The sequence below is a fragment of the Podarcis bocagei genome (assembly GCF_964188305.1).
Source record: "Podarcis bocagei genome assembly, chromosome: 15".
Classification (NCBI taxonomy): domain Eukaryota; kingdom Metazoa; phylum Chordata; class Lepidosauria; order Squamata; family Lacertidae; genus Podarcis; species Podarcis bocagei.
Genome location: NC_138141.1, coordinates 8,044,175 through 8,067,832, shown reverse-complemented (window position 1 = coordinate 8,067,832; position 23,658 = coordinate 8,044,175). Strand labels below are relative to the sequence as shown.

The 23,658-nt window shown below is 47.9% G+C and overlaps 1 protein-coding gene across 1 annotated transcript in view; it reads right to left on the bottom strand.

Moving 5' to 3' along the window:
• The window catches only part of LOC308574536 (uncharacterized protein), a gene marked incomplete at its 5' end in the record, with an annotated part of 36,063 nt that extends 16,204 nt beyond the window's left edge, over positions 1–19,859 (bottom strand). The window contains 14 exons of the mRNA XM_081172425.1: positions 422–528; positions 1,609–1,763; positions 2,372–2,564; positions 8,567–8,751; positions 10,291–10,520; positions 11,513–11,582; positions 12,005–12,222; positions 13,840–14,080; positions 14,947–15,357; positions 16,387–16,533; positions 17,476–17,583; positions 18,290–18,460; positions 19,431–19,555; positions 19,729–19,859. Coding sequence (XP_081028551.1) covers positions 422–528; positions 1,609–1,763; positions 2,372–2,564; positions 8,567–8,751; positions 10,291–10,520; positions 11,513–11,582; positions 12,005–12,222; positions 13,840–14,080; positions 14,947–15,357; positions 16,387–16,533; positions 17,476–17,583; positions 18,290–18,460; positions 19,431–19,555; positions 19,729–19,859 — 2,492 coding nt within the window. The remainder of the gene's footprint in view (positions 1–421; positions 529–1,608; positions 1,764–2,371; positions 2,565–8,566; positions 8,752–10,290; positions 10,521–11,512; positions 11,583–12,004; positions 12,223–13,839; positions 14,081–14,946; positions 15,358–16,386; positions 16,534–17,475; positions 17,584–18,289; positions 18,461–19,430; positions 19,556–19,728) is intronic.
• Between the last annotated feature and the right edge of the window lie 3,799 nt (positions 19,860–23,658).

The window sequence follows — 23,658 nt, the reverse complement described above, 5'->3', positions numbered from 1 at the left end:
GAGACCTCAAACTCATTTGATAATTTTTTTGGGGGGCTGAGACTTTTCAACATACAATACAATGAAAAAAAGTAATTAAATAAAAATAGAACTCCTTTGAAAGTTGCTTAAGATAAACTAACTCGCTCCCAGCTGCAGCCTCTCCCCATACCTTCCCCCACATGCAATATGGTGACAATGATAGTGGCCAACCTTACTGGGTTCTTGTATGGATGGCAAGATGACTTGGCAGCGAGTGTGTTCAATCTCTGCACTATAGCTGCTTCTATTATTTATTGACTGATTATTCAGAAGTGGTTCTTATTAAGTTCCGTAAGATGCACTTCTAAGCAGGTGTGCACAGGATTGCCGTCTTAATAGACAAATGGCCCCAATCCACCCATCCCGCCCCACAGTCTCTTTCTCAGGGGTTCTTACTTACCGCCGCAATGCTTTGTTGAAGGGTGCCCCATCAGCCCAATGCCACAAGCCTCTGCCACTGCGAAGCCCAGTCCAGACACTCACCTCCAGCTCTTTCTGCAGCCAGACCTGTGGAGGAACGCAGAAGGTCATTCTCCTTCGCCAGTCAAAAACACACAGTGGGGATCTTGCCGGTCAGCGCACCCCAAAGGATGCAAACTGTGCAAAGCCACCAGAGACAGCAGGGTGGAGAGGCCTGAGTGCCAAGGAGATGAAGGGAGGAGTGCAAAGAGCCTAGACTGGGAAGCCCAGCGCCATTACCTATGTAGGGCCGGCCCTATCATGAGGCAGAGTGATCAGTGTTAGAAACTCAACTGATCTAGACCTAATTTACAGTCGCCGCAATGGCACCAGATTTCCCCCCAGTGGGATTTATTGTTATTATTGTTATTATTATTATTCATTTCATTTATATACGACTTTATATTTTAAATGAAATCTCAAAGTGGTTGACAACACATTTAAACAGCCAATCAAACATGAGGAAATCCCGACCAAAGAATTGTCACAAGAGAAACTGATGGATTACGCGGAACTGGCGAAATTGACACAGAAACTACGTGATAAGGATAACTGTGACTTTAAAGAAGAATGGGAACCTTTTACAAAGTACTTAAAGAAACAACAAAATGAACTGGACTCCTTGGCAGGTTTTGAATAAACATAAACATTTTTTTATTGGTAACATATTGATAGATTAATTAAGGATCTTTAACATTTTACAATATGAAGAGAATAGCATATGCTGAGAAACCAGAGAGAGGAGCTGAGGGAAGTCTGGGGGGGAGGGTTTTCTTTTTCTTTTTAGGGGAGGGGGAGGGGGAAATGGGGGGAAATGAGGATGATGTATTTTTGATAAATTGTTATTGAAATTGAAATTCCTAATAATTTTTTTTAAAAAAATAAAAATAAACATCCAATCAAACAATCCAGAATGAAATGAATTCAAGCAAATGTTATCGCGCTTATTATTAACATAAAAATGAGATTACAAATTTATTTTATATCCTGTGTAAATACTTTTAGCTGGCCAGCCCTTGCTGGGTGGGGGCCCCATTTGTTTTTTCTTCCCTGGGGCCCAAATGACTCTTGGCAGCCCTGGGTGCCATTTCAGATACTCCCTGTGCACAGACCAGAGCAACTGCTCACCAGATCTTGTGGGCTGCTCAGCGTGGCCAGGCTCCCACCGTGGAACCTCTGGCAGAACTTCAGGGCCTGGCTCCACTCAAGGGCCGCATCCAAGACAAGGAAGAGGCATTTGTCCTTCCTGGATCTCCAGGCCCTGGACTGGGGGCAGTACACATCTGCAGGAGGAAATGGCAAAGAGCATGATGTGCACACCGTTGGAGAAAAACAAATACATTTTCTTCTCACTGAATTTCCAGCTAATACAGTACATGTGTTACTTTAAACCATACAAGGCACTGTTTGTCTAACAATCTAGTCAGCACTTGCTTGTAGCCTCTGTTTACTCTGCCCCTTAACCCTGAGCTATTTTGTTGTTATTCTCTCCTGACAAATGCCTTTCTCTCTCTCATCTCTGCCCAACCTCTAAATAGTTCTTGCATGAATAAAGCCTTTGAACTCCAGAAACTGTAAGTGATTACGCCAATCTAATTCACACAACCTGCAAAATCTGCTAACAAACACATCAGGCTTCCTTTTGCACACACACCAGCTGGGCTCATCACAGCTCACCCCTCCCCACAGCAAAATGAAGCAGTCCAAACTGTTGGCTGTGTGAGATGGGCCCCAACGAAGCATCAGGTGTTGTATCAGTCATTCTGCCTCACCCAAGCCTCCTACCATGCAGGGTTGTGGTGAAGATAAAATGTGAAAGGGGAGGGAGGAGTCTCCTGCCCTGAGCTCCTTGGAGGAAGGGAGGGGCAAGTATACTTTTTAAAGAACACACCCCGATCCAGCACAAAGTACAATGCCTGTGGGGTGCACTTCCCCAGGTAGAGCTTGGTGTGAATGACTCCTTGAAACACGCAGAACCCCAAGTGCAGATTCTGCAGCCGCTGGTCTGGTAAGAGGCGAAAGGAGCTCTTGGTGTCCGTGGAACAGTCTGAACTGCTCAACAAGGAGACTCCGCCTGGTGCCACCTGCACAAAGAACAGGGGAGAAGCCTGCATGAATCACAGAATCAGAGAGTTGGAAGGGACCCATTGGATCATCTAGTCCAACTCCCTGCAATGCAGGAATATGAACCTATATGGGGATCAAACCCATAATCTTGGCATTATTAGCATCACACTTTTAACAACTGAGCTAACCGGACAGGAAGGAACACAATGGACAGAATAATTGTCACACACAGAAGGAATAAGGATATAGTTTGAGTGCTTCACCTACAGATTTGTTAATCATTTAATGTGTCAAGATGAACGGATGCCGTTAATATTGCAGTTGTTGTATAAGGGAGTGTTATTTTGAATGGAATGGAATTGAGATCAATAAGATTTTGGAACGCAGAAACAAAGTAAATCATCAAACCATCAATTCTAGCACATGGGAGGCCTCCTAAATTACCGTATTTTTCGCTCTATAAGACGCACCAGACCACAAGACGCACCTAGTTTTGGGAGGAGGAAAACAAGAAAAAAAAAATTCTGAATCTCAGAAGCCAGAACAGCAAGAGGGATCGCTGCGCAGTGAAAGCAGCAATCCCTCTTGCTGTTCTGGCTTCTGGGATAGCTGTGCAGCCTGCATTCGCTCCATAAGACGCACACAAATTTCCTCTTACTTTTTAGGAGGAAAAAAGTGAGTCTTATAGAGCAAAAAATATGGTATATAATTTGGCATCTGAATGACTGGGTTCATAATTGTATTAAAACTTGGCATTGTTATAATGAGGCTACCATTGGATTATTGTAACTGAAAACTAATTATTGAAGGGGGGAAACCCACAAACAACTGAGCTCATCGGCAAGCTGGCACAAGAACTCACACAGAGATACCCCACAGGAATTAGAGCTCCTTTCTTTGTAATAATAATTTAGTAATAATTTTATTATTTTTACACCGCCCATCAGATTGGGTTGTCCCAACTACTCTGGGCAACTTCCAACAGAATATAAAAACACAGCAAAACAATCAAACATTTAAAAACTGCCTTGAGATGTCACCCCGAAACTACAGACTTAAATCTATTTAACTCTCATGACTCCTAAGCAAGTAGTTTTTCTGTGAAAGGGACAAGGAACACCTAAAAGAAAATAGCAGCACTCACACAAAAATGCAATTTCTAGAGCTGGGAAATGCAGGGCAGTGGATGTTGTTCCAAGCTGGTTTCAAACCGGCAGTGCTGGTGGCTGCATGTGTGCCATATTCCTGATGCTCATCTCCTTCCTTTAAATAATCTTGGGAACTGTAGCTCAGCCCTCACAAAGCTACAATTCCCAGCACCCTTTTGGAACGGGGGTGTTTTAAATGAAGTATGGTGGGTATACAGCTGGTGTGAGGGGAAGAGAGACGGCCTTTGCCACTAAGGCTACCTGCCACCAAGTCAAATGGTTGGTCAGCAAGTCTGCACTCAATGGGCTGTTGCATTTTTAAAACATTGTGTTGCATTTAAAAAACAACAACAACACTGACATTTTATGTATATCTGTGCAGTGAGTCTTCACCTTTCCAAAAATAACATTGTAGGCTGATTAATATTCTACAGCCTTTTAAATGTGTTTTAAAGGCTGTTTTCGTTTTGTTTTGTTTCTGTTCAATTTATTTGTGCTTTTATCCTGTTCTTTAATCTTTGGAACTGCACTGAGATCTTCGGATGAAGCAGGGTATATCAATGTAATTAATTAATTGGTGGTTTTTTGAAATGCATGAGCAACACCCCAGGACTTAGCCAAGAGGCCCCCACCAGCATCAGGGTGAGGAATCTCCTGCTGCCCCGTCCGTCTCCTCAGGTTCATGCTGGAAAATAAGCAGAAGAGGCAGTGGGGTTTCCCCCCCCAAAGGTACATAGAATCTGGAATCCAAAACTAAGAATTTGTCAAAGATGTACAACTTGCTGTTGAAATGGAATACGCAGGATGAAACGGTGAAATCTGCTATGATTAAGTGGGCACAAGATATTGGTCATAACATTATGTTTGCTGACTGGGAACAGTTGTGGACCACCGGTATGAAATTTATGGCATGTAATGCCTTAAAAGAAAATATTATGAAAATGATTTATAGGTGGTACATGACTCCAGTCAAGCTTGCGAAAATCTACCACTTGCCTGATAACAAATGTTGGAAATGTAAAGAGATTGAAGGTACCTTCTTTCACCTTTGGTGGACGTGCCCAAGGATTAAGGCTTTCTGGGAAATGATATATAATGAAATGAAAAACGTATTTAAATATACCTTTCTTAAGAAACCAGAGGCCTTTCTCCTGGGCATGCCCGGCCAATTGGTGTTAAAGAAAGACAGAACATTCTTTATGTATGCTACAACAGCAGCAAGAATTACTCATTGCAAAGTATTGGAAGACACAAGATCTACCCACCTTGGAAGAATGGCAGATGAAGGTGATAGACTATATGGGACTGGCAGAAATGACCGGCAGAATCCGAGACCAGGGAAAAGAGACGGCGGAAGAAGATTGGAAGAAATTTAAGAACTATCTTAAGAAACATTGCAAAATTAATGAATGTTAGAATGATGCTGGTTTAGAAATTAAGTGGATTACAGTTGTAAGGATTAAGTTAAGAGAAAAGAAAGGTTAAAAATTAGATAAATTTAAGGGTGAGGATTTGCTAAATTAAAGTTTGAAATTGGAATGCAGAGAGGGGAGGTATGAGGAGGTTGGAGAAGTAAGTTATAAGAAAATAAGGGTTTGAAATTATACTTGTTCTTTTTTGTTTGTGTTTGTTTGTATTGTTGGGTTTGTCTGTATTTTCGCACTATAGGACGCACTTTTTCCCCTCCAAAAATGAAGGGGAAATGTGTGTGCGTCCTATGGTGCGAATGCAGGCTTTCGCTGAAGCCTGGAGAGCGAGAGGGGTCGGTGCGCACCGACCCCTCTCGCTCTCCAGGCTTCAGGAGAGCCCCACCGCCAGCCCCACAAGCTCGGGGGACTGTCCCCCGACTTGGTTAGAAGGCTGGCGGGGGGGAGCCTGCTCCTCCCCCTCGCCAGCCCCGCAAACTCGGGAGACAGCGGCAGGGGCGCAGCGCGCCTTTGCCGCTGTCCCCCGACTTGGCTAGAAGGCTGGCGGGGGGAGAAGCCTGCTCCTCCCCGTCGCCAGCCCCGCAAACTCGGGGGACAGCGGCAGGGGTGCAGCGCGCCTTTGCCGCTGTCCCCCGACTTGGGTAGAAGGCTGGCGGGGGGAGAAGCCTGCTCCGCCCCGTCACCAGCCCCGCAAACTCGGGAGACAGCGGCAGGGGCGCAGCGCGCCTTTGCCGCTGTCCCCCGACTTGTCTAGAAGGCTGGCGGGGGGAGAAGCCTGCTCCTCCCTGTCGCCAGCCCCGCAAACTCGGGGGACAGCGGCAGGGGTGCAGCGCACCTTTGCCGCTGTCCCCCGACTTGGCTAGAAGGCTGGCGGGGGGAGAAGCCTGCTCCTCCCCGTCGCCAGCCCCGCAAACTCGGGGGACAGCGGCAGGGGTGCAGCGCACCTTTGCCGCTGTCCCCCGACTTGGCTAGAAGGCTGGCGGGGGGAGAAGCCTGCTCCTCCCCGTCGCCAGCCCCGCAAACTCGGGGGACAGCGGCAGGGGCGCAGCGCGCCTTTGCCGCTGTCCCCCGACTTGGCTAGAAGGCTGGCGGGGGGAGAAGCCTGCTCCTCCCCGTCGCCAGCCCCGCAAACTCGGGGGACAGCGGCAGGGGTGCAGCGCGCCTTTGCCGCTGTCCCCCGACTTGGGTAGAAGGCTGGCGGGGGGAGAAGCCTGCTCCGCCCCGTCACCAGCCCCGCAAACTCGGGAGACAGCGGCAGGGGCGCAGCGCGCCTTTGCCGCTGTCCCCCGACTTGTCTAGAAGGCTGGCGGGGGGAGAAGCCTGATCCTCCCTGTCGCCAGCCCCGCAAACTCGGGGGACAGCGGCAGGGGTGCAGCGCACCTTTGCCGCTGTCCCCCGACTTGGCTAGAAGGCTGGCGGGGGGAGAAGCCTGCTCCTCCCCGTCGCCAGCCCCGCAAACTCGGGAGACAGCGGGAGAGGCGCAGCGCGCCTTTGCCGCTGTCCCCCGACTTGTCTAGAAGGCTGGCGGGGGGAGAAGCCTGCTCCTCCCCGTCGCCAGCCCCGCAAACTCGGGGGACAGCGGCATGGGCGCAGCGCGCCTTTGCCGCTGTCCCCCGACTTGTCTAGAAGGCTGGCGGGGGGAGAAGCCTGCTCCTCCCCGTCGCCAGCCCCGCAAACTCGGGAGACAGCGGGAGAGGCGCAGCGCGCCTTTGCCGCTGTCCCCCGACTTGTCTAGAAGGCTGGCGGGGGGAGAAGCCTGCTCCTCCCCGTCGCCAGCCCCGCAAACTCGGGGGACAGCGGCAGGGGCGCAGCGCGCCTTTGCCGCTGTCCCCCGACTTGGTTAGAAGGCTGGGGGGGGAGCCTGGTTTTGCGGGAGGCGGGGGAATCCCCCGCCTCCCAGGAAAGCCAGGAGAAGCCGTGCAGCCCTTTTAAAAGGCGCGTGGCTTCTGCCGGTTTTGCGGGAGGCGGGGGAATCCCCCCGCCTCCCAGGAAAGCCAGGAGAAGCCGTGCAGCCCTTTTAAAAGGCGCGCGGCTTCTGCCGGTTTTGCGGGAGGTGGGGGAATCCCCCGCCTCCCAGGAAAGCCAGGAGAAGCCGTGATCTCTTTAAAGGGTTTGCACGGCTTCTGCGGGCTTTGGGGAGAGGTGAGGGAATCCCCCCACCTCCCAGTAAAGCCAGGAAAGCCCTGTGCAGCCCCTCCGCCAAGGAGAGGCTGCACGGGGCTAAAGGGGAAGCCAAAACAGCGAGCGGGATCCATCCCGCTCGCTGCCTTGGCTTGATCCATAGCTGCACGCAACCCCTCCGGCAGGGAGAGGTTGTGTGCAGCCTGTACGCTGCTCTTTGGGGCTGCGGGGGGGGGAAAAAGATTTTTTTTCTTGAATTCCCCCCCTAAAAACTGGGTGCGCCCTATGGTCCGGTGCGCCCTATGGTGCGAAAAATACGGTAAATATTTTATATAAAAAAAAACAACAACAAAAACCAAAGGTACATAGAATCATAGAATGTGGAGCTGGAAGGGACCACAAGGCTCCTCAGTAGTGGTACCTTGGTTGTTGAACTTAATCCGTTCCGAAAGTCTGTTCAACTCCTGAAACCATTCGAAAACCAAGGCGCGGCTTCTGATTGGCTGCAGGAGCTTCCTTCCCCCAAGCGGAAGCTGCAGTTGACTTCCTTTAAAACGTTCGCAAACCAGAACACTTACTTCCGGGTTTGCAGCATTTGGGAGCCGATTTGTTCAACAAATAAGCCGTTCGAGAACCAAGGTGCCACTGTATTCCAATGCTCTGTTTTGCAAGATTATTTGGCCCACCATGGGGCTCAAAACCATGACCCTGAACTATCCCAGAGCAGGTTGTTTTGAAGCACTATCAAGCTACTCCCGGAGTCTTGCATTTCTTTCCCTAAAGCATTTGGGGTGTTGGCACCCCCTGCAAAGGACCCCGCCCCCTGCTTGTCTTCCTATTCATTTTTCTCAGGAGCGGAGGGGAAATAAATGTGTGTGTGAGAGAGAGAACCAATCAGCTGCTAAAAAGAAGCTTGTATAAATTTAAGCTGCTTTAAGGGGTGTGAATCGAAAGCAGTCTGGGTGACCCCTTATTGCCTACAACATATTGCTTTGTTGGAACGATTCAGTGATGTGAAAACAGAGACTCTTTGTGTGTTCTACTGTGACTTAAGAAAAATTTAGTAAGAACATAAATAAAAACTGGAAAAGGAGTTGCTGTGATCTAGCAACCACTTCAAATTAACCAATATCATAAAAAAAGCTTTTTCCCTGTAGATTTGAGAGACTGGAAAGAGACGACTGAGATTAAAAGCAGTCATAGAATGCAAATAAATAAATAAATAAATAGGGTGGCCGATTCCTCCTGCACCCCTCACTCCACCACTATCAAAGAGTTTATCCCCTGACGTCATTCAGGAGAGGGAGTGCCAGTTCCATTTACCTGAAGGCAGGAAGGAGGGTCTGCGATGTTGCGGAGTCGACCATTTGGCTGCAGCCCCCAGAAAGCACATTTGAGGCGCTGGTCCAGCGCAAGCTCAATATAGACCAGGGACTGCTCTGGATCGGTGCAAAGGGCTGACTGTTTGCCTCTGAGCCGAAGGAACCCAAACCACACGAAGGCGGTGCCTGTGGTGAATCACAGAATCATAGAGTTGGAAGACCGAGGGTCATCTAGCTCAACCCCCTGCAATGTAGGAATCTCAATTCAAGCATCCAACCTCTGCTTAAAAACATTCAAGGAAGGAGAGTCTACACCTTCAGATGAAGTCCATTCCACTGTTGAGCACTCCTTATGACAGAATGCTTAGTCGGGATCTCCTTTCTTGTAACTTGAAGCCATTGCTTTGAGCCGTACCCTCCGGAGTGGGGGAAAACAAAGCTTGCTCCACCTCCCATGTGACTGCCCTTGAGATATTTGAAGATAGTTTTCATATCTCCTCTCAGTCCGGAGCCCATGTCTCACAGGAGCTAAAAGCTGCTTCCCACAACCCGAGATGAAGGTCACATGGTGACATCACACTGTCCCCTTAGTAGCCCAAGCTGCTGCCTGCCCTCACCCCCCCTTTGTTCCTGGGCTTCATCCAGTGTTTTAAATTCGCCAGGCGCCAGGCACGTTTTGTGACTGGCACAGGTCCAGTTGCGACCACGTGGCAATCTCTGGATGCCAGGTTGGCAACTACCTCTCCATCTGGCCGGCCCTTCTTTCTTAAGCAGGTAGGTAAAGGTAAAGGTAAAGATACCCTGACAGTTAGGTCCAGTCGTGGACGACTCTGGGGTTGTGCGCTCATCTCGCTCTATAGGCCAAGGGAGCTGGCGTTTGTCCGCAGACAGTTTTTCTGGGTCATGTGGACAGCATGACTAAGCCACTTCTGGCGAAACCAGAGCAGCACACAGAAACGCCATTTACCTTCCTGCTGGAGTGGTACCTATTTATCTACTTGAACTTTGATGTGCTTTCGAATTGCTAGGTGGGCAGAAGCTGGAACCGAACAACAGGAGCTCACCCCGTTGCGGGGATTCGAACCGCCAACCTTCTGATCGGCAAGCCCTAGGCTCGGTGGTTTAGACCACAGTGCCACCCACGTCCCAAGCAGGTAGGTAGAAGAGCTTATTTATTGCATTTATAGCCCACCGTTTCCTCCAAGGACTCCATGGTTCACTCCCTCCTCAGTCATTGCCTACAACAACCCTGTGAGGTAGGTTAAGAGGCTGCGACTGACTCCAAGGCTGCGACTGACGCCAATGAGCTTCATGGCTGGCTGGCTGGGAATCTGAACCCTGTTCTCCCAAGGTCCTGTTTTGACACTCTAACCACTACAGCACACTGGCTTCCTAGATTTACTTCTGCTATAGAGCAGCTCTTTTAATTAAGTTGGTCGACAAGTATGGGGAAAGCTAAATGTCACTGAAAGGTTCTAAAATATTTCCCTAGGTGCTTGAATTTGTTTTATTCTGAATTGTTTGATGGGATGTTTTAATGTGTTGTCAACCGCTTTGAGATTTTTCCTTTAAAATATAAAGCGGTATAGAAATGATAACAACAAAAACAAATATTCATGGGGGGGGGGAGTTGGTGCCTAGACATTCCATTGCGGCGACTGTAACTTAGGTTTAAGGTGCCATTTGGCGATTAGCTTATATATCTGGCTGCACCAGCCCACTTACCTGGGTCTTGGCTCGCAGTGCTGATTTGCACAGAGGAAGGCTTCTTTGCTACCAGTGTGCTCCAGCTCACCACGTTCCCAGGGAACTTCCACCGAGTCCTTGAGGCTGCCATCTGCTTTATGGAAACCTCGGGCAAGGCTCGGTCCCACAGGTTGACTTCACTCAGATCACCCACAAAGCGGCTGGTCCCTACAATGCAGCCCCAACATGCAGGGATGTGGTAAGAGCCCCTTAGAATCATAGAATCATGGAATCATAGAATCATAGAATCATAGAGTTGGAAGAGACCACAAGGGCCATCGAGTCCAACCCCCTGCCAAGCAGGAAACACCATCAGAGCACTCCTGACATATGGTTGTCAAGCCTCTGCTTAAAGACCTCCAAAGTAGGAGACTCCACCACACTCCTTGGCAGCAAATTCCACTGTCAAACAGCTCTTACTGTCAGGAAGTTCTTCCTAATGTTTAGGTGGAATCTTCTTTCTTGTAGTTTGGATCCATTGCTCCGTGTCCGCTTCTCTGGAGCAGCAGAAAACGACCTTTCTCCCTCCTCTATATGACATCCTTTTATATATTTGAACATGGCTATCATATCACCCCTTAACCTCCTCTTCTCCAGGCTAAACATGCCCAGCTCCCTTAGCCGTCCCTCATAAGGCATCGTTTCCAGGCCTTTGACCATTTTGGTTGCCCTCCTCTGGACACGTTCCAGTTTGTCAGTGTCCTTCTTGAACTGTGGTGCCCAGAACTGGACACAGTACACCAGGTGAGGTCTGACCAGAGCAGAATACAGTGGCACTATTACTCCCCTTGATCTAGATGCTATACTCCTATTGATGCAGCCCAGAATTGCATTGGCTTTTTTAGCTGCCGCGTCACACTGTTGGCTCATGTCAAATTTGTGGTCAACCAAGACTCCTAGATCCTTTTCACATGTACTGCTCTCAAGCCAGGTGTCGCCCATCTTGTATTTGTGCCTCTCATTTTTTTTGCCCAAGTGCAATACTTTACATTTCTCCCTGTTAAAATTCATCTTGTTTGTTTTTGCCCAGTTCTCTAATCTGTCAAGGTCGTTTTGAAGTGTGATCCTGTCCTCTGGGGTGTTAGCCACCCCTCCCAGTTTGGTGTCATCTGCAAATTTGATCAGGATGCCCTTGAGTCCATCATCCAAGTCGTTGATAAAGATGTTGAATAAGACCGGGCCCAAGACAGAACCCTATTGCCCAGAGATGAGGACCAGTGATGTGGGGGCATGGAGGTGAGAGATGGAGGGGCTACGGCTTTTCCCCAAGTCTTTGTTATGGGCCCAGCCTTTGAGGGGGGGATCTTTTGATCTATACTTCCCCAGTGGTGGCAGCGGCCTGCAGTTGGAAGATGCCATTCACCACTACCTTGACAACTTCGCCATCAGGCTGTGGGTTCAAGGTCAACCTGCTGCTGCTGCCACCAGCTCCCGCAAGATGTGCCTGGTCAGCTATGCGCTGAAGTGGAGGCAGCCAGGGTTTGCCCTCTTCCTTCTCTCTCCCTCGGGGCTGGAGTTCCACATCAAGGGGTAAGCAGGAGGTCCCTCCACTGGCAATGATGGTTTTAAATGATGCTTCCCTCCCAGCTTTTGGTCTTGGATGTGGTTTTGAGGTTTTATGACATTTTATATGGGGTTTCTATACTACAGCCACAGGGCAAGCCTACAGCCTCTGTGCAAAGGAGGGACTTACCTCTGCTGCCCACTTCTAGCTGTCCAATTATCAGCTTCCCCCCAAGGGAGAGCCCCTTCCTCAGGAAGCTGCTACTCTCAGCGAAGTGGGGCTCCCAGAGAAATCCATCCACGAAGACCTTGAAGGACGGGTAGCCAGGAGCGCTGGAGACCGAGACGGCCACATGGTGCCAGGATCCATCCATAAAGGAGCCCTGGGTGCCGCTGAACATCACTGACCTGCAAAGAGAAACCGGGAAGAAGTGATAGAATCATAGAAGTGGAATGGACAGCAAGGGTCAGCTAGTCCAACCCTCTGCAGTGCAGGAATATTTTGCCCATTATGGGGCTCAAACCCACAACCCTAAGATTAAGAGTCTCATGCTCTAACAACTGAGCTATCTGGGTTCTCCTTTTAATAATAATAATAATAATAATAATAATAATAATAATAATAATAATAATAATAATAATATTTTTTATTTATACCCCACCCTCCCCAGCCAAGGCCGGGCTCAGAGCGGCTTACAAGCAATAATAAAAACAAGTTGAATGATTACAACTTAAAAACAAAATTAAAATACAGCATTAAAATACTGAAACATTAAAATATTAAAATGTAGCCTCATCGCAGGAGGAGAAGGAAAAGAAAAAAGAAAGAGAGGGAGGGAATCAAATTGGCTCCAAGCCAAAGGCCAGGCAGAACAACTCTGTCTTACAGGTCCTGCGGAAAGAAATCAGATCCTGCAGGGCCCTGGTCTCATGAGGCAGAGCGTTCCACCAGGCCGGAGCCAGAGTTGAAAAGGCCCTGGCTCTGGTTGAAGGCAATCTAACTTCCTTAGGGCCCGGGACCACTAGGGTGTTGCTATTTATGGACCTTAATGTCCTCCGTGGGGCATACCAGGAGAGGCGGTCCCGTAGGTACGAGGGTCCTAGGTCAAAAGCAGCACCTTATATCTGGCCCTGTACTCCACCGGGAGCCAGTGCAGCTGGAAAAGCACTGGGTGAATATGCTCCCATGGCAGAGACCCCGTGAGGAGCCTCGCTGCAGCATTCTGCACCCGCTGGAGTTTCTGGGACAGCTTCAAGGGCAGCCCCGCATAGAGCGAATTACAGTAGTCAAGCCTGGAAATGACCGTCGCATGGATTACTGTGGATCACTTTTACCTTTCCATGCTCAGGCTGGGATGTGTGCAGATAAATCAGCAAATGCATTTCAAAGAATACATTTCATGCCAGCTTCCTGGCTTGTTCAGATCACATCATTTATAGCCATGAGGTCAAAAATTATAATTTTGGAATTGCTGTAAATTGCTTGGTAGGTGGCTCGTTGATGAAACTCTCCTTAACTGAGGCCACATCCACATCAAGCACATTTAAAGCACATGACTCCCTCCCACACCCAAAGAATACAGGGAACTGGGATAATAGAATCATAGAGCTGGAAGGGACCATGAGGGTCATCTAGTCCAACCCCTTGCAGTGCAGAAATCTTTTTCCCAATGTGGGGCTCAAACCTACGACCTTGAGATTAAGGGTCGCATGCTCTGCCAGCTGAGCTATCCCCCTCACATAATGGACATTTGGAGTACAAAGAAACTTAGTGGCTTCCTGGCAACTGGGATGGTGAGAGGGCTGTGCCACCAGCTCGAAACATTTTGGTGCCCAAGTTAGAGCGGCAGCAAAGGACATAGAATCATAGAATTGTGGAGATATGTAATATATAGCATTATACACACACAGTATAGAAACCCCATATAAAATGTCATAAAACCTCAAACCCACATCCAAGACCAAAAGCTGGGAGGGAAGCATCATTTAAAACCATCATTGCCAGTGGAGGGACCTCCTGCTTACCCCTTGATGTGGAACTCCAGCCCAGAGGGGGAGAGGAGGAAGAGGGCAAACTCTGGCTGCCTCCACTTTAGCGCATAGCTGACCAGGCACATCTTGCGGGAGCCAGCGGCAGCAGCAGCAGCAGGTTGACTTCGAACCCACAGCCCGATGGCGAAGTTGTTGAGGTAGCGGCGTATGGCATCTTCCAGCTGCAGGCTGCTGCCACTGCTGGGGAAGTGTAGGTCAAAAGAAAGGCGATACTCTGGAAGGGAAGGCAAAGAGGTCAGCCTCTGAACTTACCCAACAATGTGAGCACCCTCCTTTGCAGATTCTCTGGGAAAGCACAAAAAGCCTTTGTAGCCTTTCCCTGCCCTCCTTCAGCTACTCCTGGAAACAATCAGTGGTGGACTTGGAGGGAATTGAGAGGGTGGGCTGCAGGTCAGTCGCACTTTGAGACTGGCACAGGTCCAATTGCGACTGCGTCAAGATCTCTGGGCACCAGGTCGGTGATCTCCACCTGACTCTCCAGCTTTCTTATGCAAGCAAGTTAGCAGAAAGGCTTATTTATTTCATTTATCTCCCACCTTTTTCTCCAAGGAGTCCATAGTTCACCCCCCCTCAGTCAATCCCTACAACGAGCCTGCAAGGTAGGCTAAGAGGCTGCGGCTGACTCCAAGGTCACCCAGTGAGCTTCATGACTGAATGGGGAGTTGAACCCTGATCTCCCAAGTCCAAAACCTGACACTCTAACCACTACACCATGTTTGGTTGTACTGTCCCCCCCCCTTGTTGGGGGTGATGGTGTCTGTGCATGGGAAATGGTGTATGTGCATGGTGTCTGCGCATGGAAAAAAAGAGAAAGAAAAAGCTGGCAGTCTTGCAACATGCAAGGGAAGCACCTGGAGATCTGCAGGCAGTGCAACCTTTCCGACTATCATGCTCAGCTAGCAGATATATGTCAAGGAGACGTATATCTCTGTTGACATGAATTCCAAGGAAACCAGGTAGAAGGGGCTTGCTGCAGGGACCACCCATATCTCTTTACAGAAACATCAATGTTTGCCCACAAAAGCAAGGAGGAATCTTCTTTCGTTGTCCCCCCCCCAAAAAAAATCCACCCCAACCTACCTAGAGACGCGTTGGCCACGGTTGCTCCCACTACCCTCAAGGAGCCGAGGTTTGCGAAGGGAATGTCTTGGGCGCCGGAGAGACGGAAATGCTCCTGATGGTCCAAGAAGCTTGCGAGGCCGTCAGGGTAAGTGAAGAGGCTCCATGTGCTGAACAGCCCAGGCGAAAAGGGCACCCCAGAAAAGTTCTTGCGCTCCAGGGAGCCGCTGAGATCTGTGGTGACACTGCCACGCACGTGGGTGGCATTGGATTCCAGGCTTAGACGGAAATGAGTGGCATCGGTGTGGAGGCCAGCCAAGGACAGGGTGCAGGAAGAATGACCAGGGAAAGAGAAGGTGACGTCAGCTGTGGCGTGCGGACCTATCCCGCCAGGGAGGGGAAAGTACACAGGCTCCGGCGGACCACAAAAATCTGGCAACAGAGATGGGAGCAAATTAGGCCCAGGGAAGGCAAGGCGGAGGAGCCTGCTGTTATTGGTGGAGCTCGACTCAAGGACTCCCAACACTCATTTCATTCAGAGCCTGTGAGAGGAAGCATCGGAGGGCTCCATCCCACAAGAAGCCCACCCGCCTTTTGGATCAGCCCCCTAGCACTCAGCCACTGCCTCTCCCCCCACCCCCTGCCGAGGCAAAAGGGATTGGGAGGGGCAGCGACCTACAAAAATTCACATGTGGAATCTGAGGTTCCCAAACTTGTCCCCCAAATCCAGATTCTTTTATCTTTCAGAAGGATTTTATGCAGTTACGAAATGCCGATTCTGAAACCAAAATGAGCATGCCTTTTTTGAATTGCCTCTTGTAAACCACTCTGAGATCTTGATGAAGGGTGGCATATAATTTATATAAGGTTGGCATAATTTAAATAATTATAATTATAATTCAAGGGGATGAAAGCTACCCCCCTACATGAGGGCTTTCTTCCAAGATTTCCCATAAAAGCCTTTGGAGAGGGATTTTGTCTCAAACTCTCAGCTCAGTCCTTCACAGGTTTGTTGCCAGCCCTTTGCATAGTCTGTTCCTCTAGTCTTTCTACCTAATTTATCAGGAATTTGCTAATTCCTTAGATCCCAGAGTGGCTAGAGCAGAGTACAATTAATAACATTGTTACTGTTACCGTTACCGTTATGTTTATCGTTATCGTTAATTGATATCATACTGTTACGGTTATGGTTATGGTTATGGTTACAGTTCTGGTTACCGTTACCGATATCGTTATCGCTATCATTATTATCAGCTGCTTTCCTTGAGATGATGTCCAGCATTTCAGATGAAAATCCAACAGTTTCACACCTGAGTGGTGCTTTTATACTGCAAATTGCTTTGTGATTTTAGCTCCCCTTTTCTCCACTCATGAGAAGAGAGGAGTTAAGAGGCAGCTCTCTCTCTCTGCTCCAGCCTGTCTGCGGCCCCTCTGTTGCCCTTGAGCATCTATGGCACTCACCATATCTGTGCTGGCAGACAAATCCTGTTATTTCGGTCGTAGGACGCTCATTGCACGGTCTGGTTTGCCACGTCCCATGTTGGGCCATATTGGTGGGCTGCAGACTCAGCACCACACACTGGTCCTTCACCTGTTCAGGGGCTTTTCCTAGAGAATAGAGCAGCCAGGGGTTGTAAGAGCCCATATGAGCGGCTTCTAGCTACAGCCTCCTACCTAGTCTCCAGGAAGTCCCAACACACTTCCTAATGCTACCTTCATTATCACTTCCTGCACTTCTTTCCCACCCCAAGTGGGAAATGGGCAAGAACTTTAGGCCCATTCCACACCCTTCCCCCAGCCTCAACACCCCATCCCAGAGCCCATTTGTGTGGAGAAGGAACCCCAGCTGAGTCAATGTGGTATTGCAGACTAGGGCCTGGGAGAGACCAGGGTTCAAATCTTAATTTGGGCATTGTTGTTGTGGGGATTAAGGGGATTAAGGGTGGAGGGAAAGAGCTCCTTGTAGAAAAATGTGGGATATGAATGCAATAAATAAATAAATAAATAAATAAATAGGGGCAATAAAATAATAAAGAGCCCCAGGTCTTATGGAGCAAGTCTTATGAGGAACAGTAGAGAGAGTTGGGTATGTTTAGCCTGAAAAAGAGGAATCTGATGGGACAGATGAGAGCCATCTTCAAATATCTTAAGGTCATCACATGGAAGATAGAACAAGCTTGCTTTCTGCTGCTCTGGAGCCTAAGACTCGAACCAATGGATTCAAGTTACAAGAAAGAGGATTCTGACTAAATGTTAGGAACAGCTTTAGGGCAGTACGAGCTGTTCAACAGAGGATTGGACCCCCTCAGAAGGTGGTGGCCTCTCCTTCCTTGGAGGTTTTGAAGCAGAGGTTGGATGGCCATCTGTCATCATGCTTGAGTTGAGATTCCTGCATTCCAGGGGGTTGAGTTGGGGTCCCTTCCAACTCTACAAATCTATGATTCTAGTTTTTATGCAGTTCTGGATGGCAACCAAGAGTTCTGACACAGAGAACCAGCTGTGATTCAGGACCCTTCTGTTCAGGAGCGATCATGCTTGGACTCAACATACCCAGATGCCACCGGAAATAGGCTGGGGGGGCTGACGAGTCGCTCCACCTCCATGAGGTGCCAAAGCGCAACCCGATCCACATCTGCCAGCCGTCCTCAGGAAAGGCATCTGGGGAGGAAAAGGAGAAACCATCACAGATGTTTCTTGGTAAGGATTAGATGGCCAGCTCCCCGCACCCTCTTCCAGTGCAAAACCATCACTACTACCTCTCAGTTTGAATGGGGACAATAAATGCCACCATCTCATAGAATCATAGAATTGTAGGTCTGGATGGGACCCGAGGGTCATCTAGTCTGACCCCCTGCAATGCAGGCATACACAGTTGTCCCATACGGGGATCAAACCTGCAACCTTGGCATTATCAGCACCACACTGTACCAACTGAAGAGGAGGAGGAAGAGAGTTATTCTGAGGGCGGCATTTGGGTACATGTGCTCTTTTAAGTTTTGAAAATCTCATTTTTTTGCTGCTTTTGACTGTAAGCATCTTTAAAGGGGCATTTGCCCAGAAAAGCAGCCCCCCAAATATTTAAAATATAAAGAGATAAATGGCAACAGCCATCCCCTAAGGGCACTTAAAAAACTAATAAGAAGCACATATCTCAATTGGTAGAGCATGAGATTCTTTATCTCTGGTTCATGGGTTCGAGCCCCGTGTTGGGCAAAAGGATTCCTGCATTGCGGGGGCTGGACTACTAGATAGATGGTCCTTGTGGTCCCTTCCAACTATGATTCTATTATTCTAAGAGGAGCCCAGCTAGATCAGCCCCAAATGCTACTGTCTTGGCTACTGGTTTGCTGCTTCCATCCCTCACCTGACAGGAAGGTGTTCTGCTCCTCATCTCCAACAATTGCGAGGCCCTCCCCAGATTCCTGGCAAAAAGACTGGGCCTCTCTCCATGACCTCAGTTCCCGGAAGGATGGGAAATGGAAGGCATAGCAGTGGGAGCGGAAGGGCACTTTCCTCACAGAGCCAGGGAGGGCATCTAAACAGGAAAGGCACAAGGGGAGAGAGAGAGGTACAAGAAGGTGCAGCTATGAAGTTGGTGGGCAGGTCCACATTTTAGATTAATGTAAATGGTGAACTCCTCACACTGCCTTTATTTCCCCTTCATCCACCCAGCATTCCCCTCCACACTTTCTCCTCCTGAAATCCAGAGATCCCCTTTGCACTTCCCCCAGCAGGGCTTTCGACAAAATCCCCCATGATATTATTGTGAAGAAGCAGGTAAAATGTGAGCTGGACGAGGAAACTGTTAGATGGATTTGTAGCTGGTTGCCTGGCTGAACCCAAAGTGTGCTCGTTAATGGTTCCTCGTCATCCTGGGGGGAAAGGGGGGCTGCCGCAGGGCTCTGTCCTGGGTCCGCTGTAGTTTAACATCTTGGATGAAGGAATTGAGGGGATGCTCATCAAATTTGCAGATGACCCCAAAGTGAAAGGGGTAGCTATTGCCACAGAAGACAGAATCGGGTTTCAAGATGACCTTAACGGATTGGAGAACTGAGCCCAAACTAGCAAAATTTCAACAGGGACAAATGTAAGGTTCTGCGCCTTGGTAGGAAAAACCATCTGCACAAATATAAGATGGGGGACACCTGGCTTACTAGTAGTACATGTGAAAAGGGTCTAGGGGTCTTAGTGGACAACAAGCATAACATGAGTCAACAGTGTGATGCACAGAGGAGAGGCCTGTCAATGGCTACTAAGTCTTGAAGCGTCAAGGGACCCCTTCCATGCCGACCCTGGGTGCTGGGGAGGTAAAACCCAGCCAGATGGGCAGGATATAAATACTACTACTACAATTACTACTACTACTATTAAAATTAGTGAGGGCTGCTGGGGTTGGCTTTCTCCATTCATCAGCAAAATGCAGTATTTCTATAGCCTCCCTCATTATGCCTCCTGCTGGTTGCTGAATGTCGAGGCTGAGAAGGAGACACCCCCTTTGCTCTTACCTTTCATGGGCATCTCACAGATGAAGGACACGTTGGCACCGCAATCCCAGTCCCTCCACTGGCCAGCGTAGATGCCCACGAGCTGTGTGCAACGCTCCTTCTTGGGGTGGCCTTGGAGCCAGTTTCTGATAAAGCAGAAAGAGTTCAAGATCCAAAAGCAAAGAACTTGCTTCTGATCTCTTAGCAAACCACTTTTATAGCTCCGTCGGCAGAGCAGGAGACTTGATCTTGCGGTTGTGGGTTGAAGCCCCACACTGGAGCCCTCTGCCATCAGAGCCACGCATCAAGGTTCTCTTACCTGTACCAGCTCTGCGATAATGGGGTCCCATCCACCCAGGCGAGCTGACTGCTCGCCTCTCGCCATGCTAACCCGATCCAGTAGTGCAAGGCGTTTTCCCGGGTGCTGTCTGAGAGTTCCGTCAGGAACATCTGTGCAAAGGCAGCATAATAAAATCACAGAATCATAACATTGTTGAGTTGGAAGGAACCCCAAGGGTCATCTAATCTAAACCCCTGCAATGCAGGAATCTTTTTGCCCAAGATTAAGAGTTTCATGCTCTCAGATTGTTCTTTGCTGAAAGAAAATTATATGAAGATGATGTATAGATGGTATATAACTCCAGTGCAGTTAGGTAAAATGTATAAAACCAGTTCAAATGTGTGTTGGAAGTGTAAGGAAAAGGAGGGGACATTTTATCATATGTGGTAGGATTGTAATGAAATTAAAAAGTTTTGGGAAATGATATACAATGAACTGAAGAAAATGTTCCATCTAACATTTGTTAAGAAACCTGAAGCATTTCTGTTAGGGATTGTAGGAAAAGACCTGCCAAGGAAGCTGAAAAATATCTTCATGTATGCAACAACAGCGGGGAGAGTCTTAATAGCACAAGGATGGAAGAATGAGGAACCCCCGACTAAAGAACTATGGCAAGAGAAACTGATGGACTATGCAGAATTGGCAAAATTGACACGTAAACTATGGGACAAGGATAACTGTGACTTTAATGATGAATGGAACCTTTTACAAAGTACTTAAAGAAACAACAAAGTGAACTGGCAGGTTTTGGCAGGTTTTGAATAAACACTCACAAACTTTTTATGGACAATAACCAGCCAGATAAATTAAGGATTTATACAGTTTTGTAATATGCAGAGAATAGTATTTGTAGAGAAACCAGAGACTGGAGCTGAGGGAAGTCAGGGGGGAGGGGAGGGTGGGTTATTTTATGGGGGGAGGGGGAATGGGGGGAATTAAGGATGATATGTATTAAGATAATATGTTTTGTTTAAATCTGTAATAAAAATATTTTTTTAAAAAAGAGTTTCATGCTCTACCGACTGAGCTGTCCTGCAGTGGGAGCAAAGGCAGGCAGCATAACTTTCGCCACTTTCCCAACAGTCTCTGCCAGGGACTTCTACAGGAAAGGGGCCATGGCTTGGTGTTAGGGCAATTGCTTTGCATGCAGAAGGCAGCATCTCTGGGTAGCGCTGGGGCAGCGTCCTTGCATGAAATCTTGGAGAGCTGCTGCTAGTCAGTGCAGACAATGCTCAGCTAGTTGCACTAGCTATGTTCCTGGGCTCAGGAAATGACCTAGCCGACCTGGGACTCAAGAGCCCTCATTGGGTGCAGAATAGAAAAGGGTTCTGGAAGCCGGCAGAAAGGGACTGAGAGAGATTTAAGAGCCTCGGACGTGAGGTTGCCAGGCTAATAATAGATTGACTAATGGACTATGGTTTGGGGATCGTAACCGGGGAAGGGAGGGTGGGGTTTGGAAATCCAAAGGGGGCTTGATCTTTTTTATTCTGTTTAATTTTGTGTTGCTATTAGTATAAGAATGGGGAATTCGTGGAAGGGAAATAGGGTCGACCTTAGAAAAAGTTTTCTATAAATGATTGAGGTATATAAGTTAAAAGTTGATATATAAATTGAATTAAATATAATAATGAATTAAGGTTAAAAATCTAATATAAATAAGTATAATAACAAATTAAGGTTAAGAAATTAGAGATAAGAACTTGTTGGATAAATATTTGGACTTGGAATACAAGAAGGGGAGGTGAGGGGAAGTCGCGGAAAAAAGTTATTGAAAATGGGACTGTAAATGATGAATTCTTTTTTTCTTTTTTTTCTTTTTGTTCTTTGTATTACTCGAAACTCTAATAAATATTACTTTAAAAAAGAAAATAGAAAAGGGTTCTGAACAGTGTTAGAAATTCGCCAGGTGCCGGGTGCATTTTGCAGAGATCTCTTGGTTCGCCTCCTCCTCAGTTAATCCCTACAACGACCCTGCGAAGTAGGTTAAGAGTCTGTGATTGACTCCAAGGTCACGCAGTGAGCTTCATGACTGGCTGAGTGGGGAGTTGAACCCTGATCTCCCAGGTCCTGGTTCAACTCTTCAACCACTACAGCACACTGGCTTCCTAAAGAAATTCTGCTTTGGGACCACTCTATCAATTAAATTGGTCAATAAATAAGGGGAAAGCAAATTGTCACTTTGAGAAGGATCTGCAATATTTTCCTTGAAGCTTGAATTTTCCCCCCTTCTGGATTGTTTGATTGGATGTTTTAGTGGGTTGTCAACCACTTTGAGATTTTTCCTTTAAAAGATAAAGCAGAAATGAAACACGGCACCTAGAGCACCTGGCCATTGCCATACCTGGGTCAGATCTGGATTCTATGCCAGGCAGTCAACCTCAAGTGAGGTTTCCCTCGCTTCCTCCCTCCCAAACTAAAGCATTCCCAGCCTGCAGCTTGCAAAATCTGCCTCTTACCTGCTTGTGGTAATCCTTAATGACAACCAGGTCTGCCTTTTGGTCCCTGCAGAAGACTCTGGCTTCACTCCAGGACAGAACAAGAGAGCCAGCTGGGATGTAAAGGCAAAGCTCATTCCTGTACAGGATCCACCTTGGGGGGCACAACCCCAGCACTGTGTGGAAAGGAAAGGTGGCATCAGTAAAATGTTAGCTTCTTGTTGCTAACTTTCAAAACAGCAGCTTCTTGTTCCCACCTCTCAAAGCTGGGGATTTGGACAAAGGAGGGCAGGGGCATGTCAGATGGTGTTCCTGGGCACTAGAAATGCTTTTGGGTTGGGCCTGCTTGCTGGTCTGGGAACCACAGAATCATAGAATAGGAAGGGACCCAGGGGTCATCTAGCCCGACCCCCTCCAATGCAGGAATCTCCACTCAAACATCCATGACAGATGGCCATCCAATCTCTGCTTTAAAACCTCAGTTGAACAAAAAAGAACAATAACTCCAACTTCCTGCATTGCAGAGGGTTGGACTAGATGACCCTTGGGGTCCCTTCCAAATATATGATTCTCTTATTCTAAGGAGAACTGCTCTTGCTGGTTACAGACAGCCTTTATCTCCTTTGCCTTGCCAGCCTAACAGTTTTGGAAGGGTTGACTCTGACACCTAGGACTTTTGCACACACACACACACCCCTCATAATTTTATCCACAGATAAAATGACTCAGAATTTGCTCAGTTGCATCCATAAGAAGAAGAAAGAAAAGCCAGGGGACTTGAAATAAATATTGTGATCTTCCCACTTTTTATCTCTTGTCTTCCTCCAGGAACTTCCTACCAGAACTGGCGAAGAGCAACCCCAACACGACTCGGACTACCTTCGGATGCATCCTTAGAGCCGCTGACCCCTCACCCTAAAATCGAAATTACATCACAGTTAGTCTTTCTCTGGGATAGGAGATCTCCATCCCCTGCCAGGACATGTTCCCAACCTTGTCAAGGAACAGACTGCATACTGGTCTTCCTCATGCCTTCAATTCAATGCTACCAATTCATGTGGTAATGTAGCAAATTTTCTGGTCTCTGTACCCAGCACTGTTCAAAATTCCCCAGGTGAAAAAGGCGAAAGATTTATACGATCTGAGGAGAAGCCAGAGTATATTTAAGAACTATCTTAAGAAACATTGTAAAATTAATGAGTGTTAAAATGATGCGGCTTTAGAAATTAAGTGGATTACAGCTGTAAAGATTAAGTTAAAAGAAAAGAAAGGTTAACAATTAGATAAAATTAAGGGTGAGGATTTGCTGAACTAAATATTTGAAATATTTCTGGAATGCAGAAAGGGGAGGTATGAGGAGGTTGGTGAAGTAAGTTTTAAGAAAACAAGGATTTGAAATTATATGTTGTCAGGGGTTCAGAGACAGAGGCACAGGTGAGGGAGGAGACGGAGAGCGACGAGGAAGAATCCCAGG